This window comes from Nuphar pumila, chromosome 2 (assembly GCF_984573655.1).
Source record: "Nuphar pumila chromosome 2, dmNupPumi1.hap1.1, whole genome shotgun sequence".
Lineage (NCBI taxonomy): Eukaryota > Viridiplantae > Streptophyta > Magnoliopsida > Nymphaeales > Nymphaeaceae > Nuphar > Nuphar pumila.
The window spans coordinates 33641105-33652827 of record NC_143250.1 but is presented as its reverse complement, the minus strand read 5'-3'; the positions used below and the strand labels follow the sequence as shown (position 1 = coordinate 33652827).

At 40.0% G+C, this 11723-nt stretch overlaps 1 protein-coding gene and 1 long non-coding RNA gene across 2 annotated transcripts; both read left to right on the top strand.

Annotated features, from left to right (window-relative positions):
• The first annotated feature begins 619 nt into the window (after positions 1 to 619).
• Positions 620 to 4611, top strand: LOC149845212 (uncharacterized). Its single transcript, XM_089995611.1, has 8 exons — positions 620 to 789; positions 885 to 963; positions 1024 to 1103; positions 1209 to 1275; positions 3336 to 3407; positions 3677 to 3883; positions 3984 to 4140; positions 4265 to 4611. The coding sequence occupies exons 1-8, from the start codon at positions 714 to 716 to the stop codon at positions 4271 to 4273; spliced, it is 747 nt and encodes a 248-aa protein (XP_089851737.1). The 5' UTR covers positions 620 to 713; the 3' UTR covers positions 4274 to 4611.
• Positions 4612 to 5075: 464 nt separating this feature from the next.
• LOC149845211 (uncharacterized) lies at positions 5076 to 5481 on the top strand. The gene is made up of 2 exons (XR_016430182.1): positions 5076 to 5186; positions 5305 to 5481. It is a non-coding gene; the product is annotated as an uncharacterized LOC149845211 (long non-coding RNA).
• Positions 5482 to 11723: the final 6242 nt, after the last annotated feature.

Sequence of the window (11723 nt, the reverse complement as noted above, 5' to 3'; positions counted from 1 at the left end):
ATGCTAAGTGATGCCGACACACACGAGGTATAAGCCATACATAGCGCTCATTCGTACCCTTGAACACGCATGGTAGCAAACAATGCGTCTTCTTGGGCGAACACACAACACCCTCTCGTCTGCCTAACCCCAGCTTGCTATCAAGAAAAAAAAAACCCAAAATTCTAATTACTTTTTTTGATATTCAATTTTCCAAGTACTTGATTTAGGGCAGAATACCGTATCATCTTAAAAGGGCTTAAACTTCCTCATAAAAAAGGGCGTAAACTTCATGAATGAACCTGGAGTCGCATAAAAAAAAAACCGGGTCCGGGTTGTTTTCATTCACAGGGTGCAGCTTCCCGAGCTCTTATCACAGGGACGCACCATTTTGAGTGTGCCGTCGGTGACACAAGCGGAGACACTGGCACGGACACCGACGTGTACAATCATTATTTTAATGTGCTTAATAATATATTAATAATTATGATTTGTAATAAAAAATATATTTTCACTTTTAAAATATACAAAATCATTTTTTACTGATTAAAATTAAAAAGTTTCGTGTCATCGTGTCTTATTTTCTGAAAAAATTGTCGAACTTGCACCAAGGGCACCACACACACTCTCTCTCCGCATATAGACAGACAAGCATAGCGGCACAGCGCATAGTCGGAACGGCCGCGCATGGTGGTGGAGCCTAAGAAGAAGAAGAAGAAGAAGAAGAAGAAGAGATGTCCCATTTCGGAAGATCGGGCCCTCCTGATATCAAAGACACCTACTCTCTCCTCGTTCTCAACATCACCTTCCGTAATATCCCCCCCCTCTCTCTCTCTGTGAAGAAAAAATATGTTTTTTTTTCTTGGTTGGTGCTATTTTGGTGACGGTGCTGGTGATTGAAACAGGAACAACGGCCGATGACCTATTCCCCTTATTCGACCGCTACGGCAAGGTTGTCGATATCTTCATCCCCAGGGACAAGAGGTACACACACTCTCTCTCTCTCACTAGGCATTTATGATGTTGTTGTTTGTTCACGCACAGGACGGGAGAGTCGCGGGGTTTTGCATTTGTTCGCTACAAGTACGCAGATGAGGCGCAGGTGGCGGTCGATCGTCTCGATGGTATTTTTCTTCTGTTTCCCCCCCTTTTCTTAACCTGAAGTAGAAAGAAGCATATGGGCGTCTGTAGTATCTTATTCTTATCTCCCCAAATGCTCACTGTTGCAGGGAGGACAGTGGACGGCAGAGAAATCATGGTCCAGTTTGCGAAATACGGCCCCAATGCGGAGCGCATGTTGGTTTCTCTGTATCTTTCCGTCTTTTGTGGATCTTTTTTGGCTGCATGAAACGAACAAACAAGAACCGATCTTTATTGCTGTTTTTGTTCTGTTTAATATCTTCTAATACCATATCTATGTTTGGATGGATTTCTTTCTGGACTTCTCGATTTCAATGATGTGATTGCAGGGTTTATGTTATGGGGTCTCCGTTTGATTTGCTTTGTTATCGTCTTCAGATTATTAATGCTCGATTCTCATCCTTTTTGAAGTGAGTTGATAATGGGAGAATAAGAAATTGCGAAAGACTGATGGGTGATTGTTAGGAAAAATGATTACTGGAAATGATTTGTTCTTACTTATAGCTATGCAGCATAAATCCACTAAGTGTCTCAGCGGCAGCGAACTATTATGTCGGCAGAATCTTAATCTAAGATCCTAATTTTCCTTGTGTTGCAATCCACATGATAATTGTAAAGGAAAGGGCTCCCTTTTGGTTCACATGGATACATGATGTGGTTAATTTCATGGAGTTCCACACTAAGAATAACATTGAGTAGATGGGAGGTGAATTTTCATTGTGCAGATGAATGGGGTCTTTGATATATTCTGTTTCACGTGCCAACTCTCTCGGTTCATTATTCCAATCTAGCTTTCATTCAATTATGGGGTCTGATGTCTCAATCAGGCACATGTTTAAGGTGGGGAAATGGTTGCTAAAAAATCATTGTGGAAATTATAGAGGGTGGAGGGCTGTATAGAATGAACTTACAGCGGTATTATTGCATAGTTGTGGCCTTCATCTACTTTGCACTTGCAAATGCGTTTTCCCCCATTACCATTCTAATAGAGTCTGCTAACTTTTTAGGCTTGTGCCATAGTTGTTGGTGCAACTGATTGCTTGGTGATTGGCAAGCAACTCCATAGTTGCCTACTTTTCATGTCAGTGCAATAGGAGATCTAATACACATTCATTCACGAGATTTCTGGATATGTGCTTTTGCATCAAAGTCACTCGTTTCAAGAGTCTGTGAGAATCAAAGCTACAAATTTGGACAGTTGCTTTTCCTTCAGAAAGAACAGCCGGAATAGATTTTGGATATTGCTTCTTTCAAGGCTTTCATGGTCCACAATAGGTATAGCTTGATTGATTGTTTAATTCTTTTCAGTTGTCACAAAGCACAATGGTGGCGAACACTATCGTTGCTTGAGGAAATCCAAAGTAATAATAGCCAAATTTGTGAAAAGAAGAATTTACAAGAGAACAAAGTAGGAACAAAATTATATATAAAGGAGAGAGTCTTACTGATTTCAGGCCTAAGGCCCATTTTCCTTTAAGCTCAAGTTAGTCCTTTTAATCTAACAGAATGTCTGCTTGAGAATGATGAGGATAGAACCTCCACTTTTTGTTAGTGCAAATGATTGGTGAGAGATGGACCTAAATGGGCAGAGAGGCACAAATGTAGTAAGAGTAACAGTAGGACTAGCTGTAGAACTCTATCTATTTCAGCATGGGGCATTCAAGCAACTTAGGGCTGGATCTGAATTGGACGTGCTCTGTTCAGGAAGGGTCTCTTTTTATAGATGTGGAATGTGAATTGTGTGGACCCTGGGTTCTGATCTGCATTTAGAGCATAGTCACAAATACTGGTATTGGCTATATCTTGGCAAAGCAATTTCTTGTGATAATATTTAGTCGATAAATCTCGCAAAAATCTTGGTGCTTAAAAGGTTAAAAAAATGTAGAAGGTATAGAAAAAAGTAACATAACTGATAATATTGTGATTTTGTCAGGATAATATCATGATATCATTGCAATAATTTTGTGAGATAAAAATTTCTGATATCAAAGTATTGCGAGATTTTGCCTTTAATATTGTTTTATGAATTTACAACGATATTGTCAGATTGTCACCTATATCTTTGACCATGATTTAAAGGTTCGTAACTTAAACTTTTACTTCTCATCATCATTGTAAATATCAATATCTGTGATTTAAATATGCTTACTTTTTTTTCCTCGCATTCTTTTATAGCATATGATGGCTAATCTTTTGTATCTGATTCCTTTTCTCAGACGTAAGGGAAGGATAGTCGAATTTGTTCCAAAGTCAAGAGGCAGATCCAGAAGCTACAGCCCTAGGCCCAGGTATTGTTTGATTTGTAGTCTGCACTAGCGATTGTAGGTAATGAAGGATTAACAAGTTGCAGGGCAAATTTGTACAATTTCAACTTCATGCATGATGTGTAGGAGTTTATATGGTTTTATGCTCTTTCCTATTTCTTGAAATTGATCTTCTTAGCATGTCAAGAATATTTTGCTGTGTATAGATTTCTCCTTTTACATGGTTTATCATTGACATTTATAAAATGGTTATGCCTCAGGTTCAGTACATCTGATGCCTTGTATATGCACAGGTACCATGATGACTACCATGATAGGGATTATAGGAGGCGAAGTCGCAGCCATAGCGCTGAAAGATATGATCGTCATCGAGACCGTGGAAGGGAAAGGAGCTCTCGTCACCAAAGCAGGAGCAGGAGTTTGACCCCTGATTATCATAAGGGGCGTGAAAAGGGGAAGATATCTGATGATCCTAGAAGCAGAAGCCGCTCTTATGCTAGGTGTCTACTCTTTTCTGCAAGGCTCGGTGATAGAAATGTCTGCTTGGTTACCTAGAATGTTAATCACTGTTATGAATCAATCATTATTACTATGTTGCAGTGACTCTCCCCGTCGAAGTCCTAGCCCTCGGAGAAGCCCACCTCGCAGCAAGAGCCCCCCAAGGCGAAATGGAAGCCCTTCTAAGCGCAGTCCAGATAAAAGGTTTCCATCATCCAGTCCTGCTGGAAGAAGTCCAGATGGAAGATCCCCAGCATCTGTGAGTGTGTTACTACGAGAGATTGCCGTCTTTTACATGTTATATATGTCACAGCTGCTTACTGATTAATTGATGTTTTACATTTTAGTATATTTATTGTTTTTATATACTTGTGTTTTTGCAGGAGGATTGAGCAGCTATGGGCCACATGGATGTGTTTCAAACTTTGTTGATGAGTCTGTTTCTTTGTTTACGCTTTTGTATTTTGATGAACAAGGTCTGGAGCAAGTAGCCTGGTTTCTTTACTTTGTGGGACTTATGACAGAGTCAAGAGTTTCCCCATCAAACTCTAGTTTTTATATCTGTTGATGAAATCCTTTGCAGTTCGAGATTTGGAAGTAGTTGTAGGCTGAAAGTACTTTAGTCCATAAGTCTTGCTTCTGTTCCCAAGTACTTTTGTAGGTGGAATTACTTGAGCATTGAACAGTAGCCTCTTTTAGATGCAATATGTTGAATGCTACTTATTCACACAATGATTTGTTATGTTGTATTTAGCTGGTAGGATATGTTTGTGATGTTTCATGTCATTCACTTTGGTAGTGAGATGGTCGTGAAAAGCATGGTAGTAGCTGTGATGATCAAGATTGTAGCAAGAAGCATTATGTTCTCACTGATGACTGAACTGCTGATGAAATCCTAGCTGATGCCTCTTCTACTTGCTGCTGATTTTGGATAAGCATCTGATGATTGTGATCTCTTTTTGACCATGCTGATTCACACTAATTAGTAAGCTGAGCTCAACATCCAGATGTGTGAGTATAATATTAAGACTGAATTGACCATGGAGATTCTCTCATTTATTGTTCGGATCATGCTTTTCTTTTGATTTCTTCTTTTCTGTAGCAGTCAACCTTGTAGCTGTCAGTCGATGCTTTTGTTGGGCTTATGATCATTTTAGCAAGTACGCGTACGTTTATGATTGGCAAATGACATGAGTGGCATGTGATTTTCTGTGGGTGAATTGGACCTGTATAAGATCCTGATGATGGTGAAAGCACTTGAAATTTTTGAAGTGAGGGCCTAATTTGCTGAGGTTGGGAAAAGATGTGAGTTCTGAATTTGTACTTGGCTTATTTTAGGGTGCCTTTGTAGTTAACTACATCCTATATTTCGCTTCTGTGTGTTTTCTTTTCGACTTGGTTTGTTAATGTCACTGATTGTCAGGGTGCAAGTTTAGATCTGTACCTAGAGCAGCAGATGGTGAAAAAAATTGTTGATGAAGTGTTAACTTACAGTTGGATCTGGACTCATCTTGCACCAAGTTATGTAGATTTTGTACCAGAGTGGATTCTAGTTGTTCCTGGTCGCTGGTTTCCAATGCAATTTTATGTGATGCTGCTTCATATTGTTCCCTCTTCTTTTCTTTCGGTAAATCAGTCTTCATTATTAATTGGTGCTTTATGTAGCCTTCCTGTGGCACATGCTGTAGCATGATGATTCGTTACTTATGTATGTTATGTTCCTTATTGTGGTTGTCATGATTTTTTTTCCATTATATATCAACAATATTATTGCTGTTGCATTCTGTATGAACTAAAGTATGTGCAAAATTACAGTATGCCGTTCAGCTTGGTTATGGGACCAAGTATTTGTTGCAAAATATTTAATCTAATATATTTTGTTATATACTATGTCAACTTTTATTATATATATTATAATAATAATGATAATAATAATCCGTCCAACCATCCCTTGAATTCCTTTTGTTTTATGTATCATGCTGCTCAAGGGCAGGTGCCAAGTGGTCAAATTAAAACCATTCCAACCATGTGGTATGCACAAAAAGGGTTTCTTTTGGATGAGTTTTGGCTATGACAAGGCTAGAAACTAGGGACCCATCCTTGGTAGATTCAATCAAGCACACCTGCGACCAGACTCATGTGGCTGGAAACTGGTACATTCTTATGCACAGAAACCCAAGCTTGTGGTTTCATTATTCACAGCACACAGGCACACACGGGAATCTTTAGTTGACATCAACTGCTTCTCATGGACATTAACAAGTTTCCTGGCCTTCTTATGTTTATCTTTTGAAATATCATAGAAGTGATTTGCGAGGCTATTGTAATACTAAAAAAGACCATAAAATTTACACCTGCGACCAGACTCATGTGGCTGTAAACTGGTACATTCTTATGCACAGAAACCCAAGCTTGTGGCTTCATTATTCACAGAAGCACACAGGCACACACGGGAATCTTTAGTTGACATCAACTGCTTCTCATGGACATTAACAAGTTTCGGGGCCTTCTTATGTTTATCTTTTGAAATATCATATAGGTGATTTGCGAGGCTATTGTAATACTAAAAAAGACCATAAAATTTATATTTATTCGAAGTACTTCTATGAAAGAGTTTCTTTTTGGTGGCACTAACTAATGCGAGGTATTCAATATGTTATAAGTTCTTTGGGATATGTTGACATTTAACATATTGGTCATTAACAACAGAGAAAGACCCACATGATACTGACCGTCAGCTAAGACCTTGGTAATGGAGACTGACTAAGCACTCATCTAGGCACCTAGGTGGGATAGTGGGGCCCTTAGAGAAAAACTGTCTTATGTATTTTATTTATAATGTTTATAATATTATAATTAATTTTAGTTTTTCAGTAGTTTATTGTTTTATTTTTTTATGATTACTAGTTTTATATTGTAGCCTAGGAGCCTGTGGGAGCCAACACAACACAGGTATTGCATGGTGTTTTTGGTGTCAATTGACTATCGAGTTGTATGCCTCTAACCGTATGTTTTGTGTAAAATCTACATTTGAGAGTAGTTACTACTAGACATACTGTTGTACAAGAGTTTTGGATGTTTTCTTGGAGTATAGCGCAAGCTTTGACAATTAGACCACCAGCTACTTGGTAATCGTTCACTGTACTGTTGGTGGTTTGCGGTAGTTGTCTAAGTTAGATATAGATACCCTTATGTTGCCTACGTGAATGGTGCTTGGTCTAAAGCCAGTTTGTTGAAAGTGCTATCTTTGGTTCTGGTTTTCATTGGCTAGTATATTGAACTAGGGTTAGATTGAAGATGCTGAACATGTTTTTTTAACACTAACCACCCAATTTCCAGAATAGCAAGAAACATGCTACTTTGTTAGAACATAGACTAAAGGGTGGTAGTGTCATTTGCTAATTGTGTGCGATTGACGTCTACTTTGACAGTGTGGAGATTATCCTTGACGAACTTTATCATGTTCTTTGCCCATTTTTACACTTGAAACACTATTTAATGGCAAAGTAGGACTTGCTGAGCTGAAAAAAAAGGATTAGCACATCTCTGTGATGCTAGTGATGATTGTAGTGGTGGTAGCGGACGTGGTTGATGCTGACAATGGCGGTGGCGGTGGTGGTGATGTTAATGATGGTGGTGGTCATGTTGATACCAGTGGGCCCTTTGACATGTTGCTTGTATATTTTTGGTTTAGAAAAGGTTTCATTTTTCTCCATGGTTTTGCTTATCTAGCAGATTCTAGAGGCTTTTGTACTGTGGTAGAACTGAACCGCCATTTTCCCATTAAAGAAACAATGAGCTCGCTTTCCTGCTCTCTGCATGTGGTTAGTCTATATATATATATATATTTTCGACATAATTAATCTATATCGTTACAAAGGCTAAACAATGTATTTAAATGTCAAATTCAGAAAATACATCTACGCTTGTGAGAACCCCCTCCCATAATTAATGTTCTCTTTTGATGGATCTCAAAGTTTTAGTTTTAAGGAAGATTTCCTCTATAATGTGTTTTGTGCTTTATCTCCCGTACTTCTATGTTACATTTTGGTGATGGATCTGAAATGTTTTGTGCGTTTGTTTTGAGAGATGGCTAATGGATTAGGATGTCATATCAAAAGGGTGGGTTTAAAATTGGCATTCAGGACAGGTCTCTGTGGCTCGTTTCTCTAAAAAGAGTTGGAAACATCTTTGATTCTCATCTCTGTACTTGTGTACTTGGGGTTTTTTATCCGAGGGCTCTTGGGGGTTTCTATCAAAGGCTGTATAGGTTAATATATACAACTTGGGCATGATGCCTGCTATGTTTTTGCCTTCTTGGCTAGGGGCCGTCATGGTTTACCATCTGACGTGGGACAATCAGTGTTCGTAACTCACCGGGGCGTCTCTTGCCCCAAGGTTGAAGTTAGGTGTTACTCAGTGGGGCAAGCGGAACCTCAAGGGTTTTGCTAATTGGAGGCCTGCCAATGTTTTTTTAGCAGAGGGCTCTTAGGGGTTTCTATCAAAGGCTGTATAGATTAATATATACAACTTTGGCATGATGCCTACTATGTTTTTGCCTTCTTGGCTAGGGGCCGTCATGGTTTACCACCTGACATGGAACAATCAGTGTTTGAAACTCACCGGGGTTTCTCTTGCCGCAAGGTTGAAGTTAGGTGTTACTCTGGTGTTACTCTTCAGTGGGTCAAGAGGAACCTTAAGGGTTTTGTTAATTGGAGGGCTGCCAATGTGTAGGGTTCTCCCTTGGCCTAGCTGAGAAACCAAAAAAAAGCTCATGCATAGTGGTTTCTTTGCTCTGTTAAATATTGTTTTATTTTTTTGAAACTTTAAATTCTATGATTTTCAGTTTTTTTTTTTAAAACAAACTCAGATGTATTTTGAAAATTTTGCATTGTTGAGAAAATCTTGATACCAAAATTGTGATATTTTGAAGCTTCATTGAGGACATTCTATTTATGAGATAGACATAGCTTCTGCCCAAATTTATTTAGGAACATGTTTTGAAATAAAAAGAGTTATGGTAGTTTTTATAATGTGCCTATGCCTTTTTTCGATTCAACCATTTTGTTGAGGTGTGTATGCCCAATATTTTTGGTGAACAATGCCATTAAGTTTAAAATATTTTTTTAAATTATTTGACAGATTTTTTTCTTGAATTAGAGCAAAAAATAACAATATTGGTTTTAAATGAATTTTTGACTAAGTCATGAAAATTTTTTAAAATTTCAAACACTTCATCTTTGTGCCTAGAAAAATAATCTAAGTATAATGAGAATAATCATAAAAACAAATACATAATATGCATAACCATCTTTTGAAACAATAGGAGCTAGACCCAATGTATTAATTCAAGAGATTTAGAGGAAAAAAAAGATATTTTTTGAAAGGAAATTACCTTCATTTTTATCAAGAATACAGTCACCCTTTGATGCCATAAAGAAATATTCAAATCTTGTACATCGCAACAAAAAGAATTTTGAAGAATAATCGATTGATTCGTATAAAGAAGTTCTCTTTTTCTATGGTCTTCCTCAATTTGCATCCTGGACTGAAGATCTTGCACAAGCATTGGTTGAATGAAACAGAGATTTAGAAAACTGAAAGAATATTCAAGTTTAATTTTTGAACAAATCTAATTTTTGTTAATAGAAAACTTTGAAGAGTTTTTCAAAATACCAATCCTTTGATATCAAGAGAACCATCCACATAGAAGACATTAAATCTACTTGAATTATTTTTTATATTCAAAGAATAAAGCGATATTTGTAGTAATATGAGAAGTGACATCAAAGTCTATAAGCCAAAAAATCTTACCTATGGCGGAAGAAGAGGAGACCGCCATAAAGGAAGAAGATGAACCTTTAAAAAGTGGTTTTAAGGCCTAAAGGCATACTTCTAGTGGATTTTGAATCTCCATTGGTCTCATTCTTGTCTCCTTGTGATGCTTCTACACTTGCCACTATTTGCTCATATTTTTCGTTAAATTTGGGACAATAGGGCTTGATGTGCCCTGTTTCTCTGCAATTGTTACACAATTTTCTTTCTTCCTTCGTTACCACATTGCTTCCCATAATTGAATTTTTAAAAATGAGAAGGCTTGTAGGTGTTAGTGTTGTAACAAAATTCATAAATGCACAAAAGGTGACAAAAGTGTGCGTGAATACTATGGTGCCTTAAAAAGGCTATGGGTCTAAATGGCAAAATTTGAACATGTTTTGTTTGGGATACTCCTAATGATGCGCACTAAAGGAAGAAACAAATATTAGAAGAACAATTTTTTTAATTTATGCAGGGACTTTAGCCCAAATTTGAAAGTGTAAGGGTCCTATTACCCATATAGAAAAGGGCGAGACTCCACTGTTGGACATTATGGGTTACGGGTCCAACCCGCAGTCTGACCCGGTTTGACACCATGTTAGTGGGTCACGTAAGTGACTGAATAATGGAGGTAGTGGGTGGGAGTTACGTGAATGTGGAGAGACCACATTCACGTAACTGCCCAATTCTCCATTATAAATATGGGATTAGGGGCTACGAAGTTGATGAGAGTTCATAGCCATATCCTGCCCAAATTCACTTCTGCATTCAGGCGCAGCAGAACGGGTCCTGCTCACCGTCGACATTAGGCCTGGGCTCATTGTGAGCGTCGACCGGCTGAGGAGAACGCCGAACCACCTACACTGACAATGGCGAATCCAGGTACGCTCCCTGTCTTGTTATTTTCACAGGGTTTCACCCAACAATGGGTTATGGGCCCACAGCTACGCATTTCCGCTGCGCGTGGCTGCATAGGCCAGTTTCGGCGTTTTGGCAGCGGTGGAGTCGCCGTGGGGTGACAACCACCGATAAGCCGCAGACTGTCGCTATGGGGCGACAGTCATCACCGACAAATGTCACCGTAAAGGGCGACATCTTTATTCCCAGTTCAGGCAAAACCTGTGGCCGTTGGGCTGCAGGGAGGTTTTTGCCGTCGCCGGGATTAACGCAGGTGCCCTCGCCTGAAACTGCATCGGCAGATGTAGAAATAAACCCCCTTTTCTCTCTGTTTTCCCTTTTTCGTCATCGGACGAGAGGCTTTTGCCGGAAAACAGCAGAGCTGTCATCGGCGGTCTTGCCGGCACCCTGGATACCCCACTTCATCGCCGGAGCATCCTGCAAAACCGGCGACAATAAAAAAAAAATTCTATTTTAACCCTTACCTGTCGTCGGGGAGGAGGTGGGTTTCGCCGGGGTCACGCCGTGGGGTTTTTTGCCGGCAAGGGCAGCCATTGATCGGCGGCATCCTTGCTGATGTCGCCGGGGCTGCCGCCGGACTGGCAGGTGCTGTCGTGCACTTCAGCCATCTGATGGCAGCCACCATCGTCGCCGTGGGGCGACGTCTTCTGTCGGGAGGGTTGTCGCCGGACCGGCGTCACCGTGGGGTGACGCCGGTCGTCGGCAACCGGCGTCAGTCGCCGTTACGGCGACGTGGGTCGTTGTGGAACCGAAAAGGGCAGAAACCCTTTTCGGTTTCCCTGAAATTTCAAACAGAAACCCATCGTGTTTCTGTTTAATTTCAATCTGGGGACCGGATCGGGTCCCGTGTGAAGACCCGATATCAGGCCCGATCCAAACCCGAAATGGATCGGGCCTGCTATTATTTTTTGGATCTAACCCGGACCCATAATGGGACCGGGTCTGGGTCTGATCCGAAAAGGGTCGGGTCTCCATTTAGATCGGGTCCGATTCGGATCCATTCTGGAACGGGTCCGATCCAGACCCATTAAGAACCGGGTCGACCCCGGGTCCATAAGGGACCGGGTCCTACCCGGGGTCCATTTTGGACCGGGTCATACCCGGGTC

What these genes read in the sequence shown, in the direction of transcription:
- LOC149845212 (XM_089995611.1), top strand. Translation starts at nt 714, where the DNA reads ATGTCCCATTTCGGAAGATCGGGCCCTCCTGATATCAAAGACACCTAC. An exon ending in GGCCCCAATGCGGAGCGCAT is followed by an intron (nt 1,276 to 3,335) that starts GTTGGTTTCTCT and finishes TCCTTTTCTCAG; the next exon opens with ACGTAAGGGAAGGATAGTCG. An exon ending in AGAAGCCGCTCTTATGCTAG is followed by an intron (nt 3,884 to 3,983) that starts GTGTCTACTCTT and finishes ACTATGTTGCAG; the next exon opens with TGACTCTCCCCGTCGAAGTC.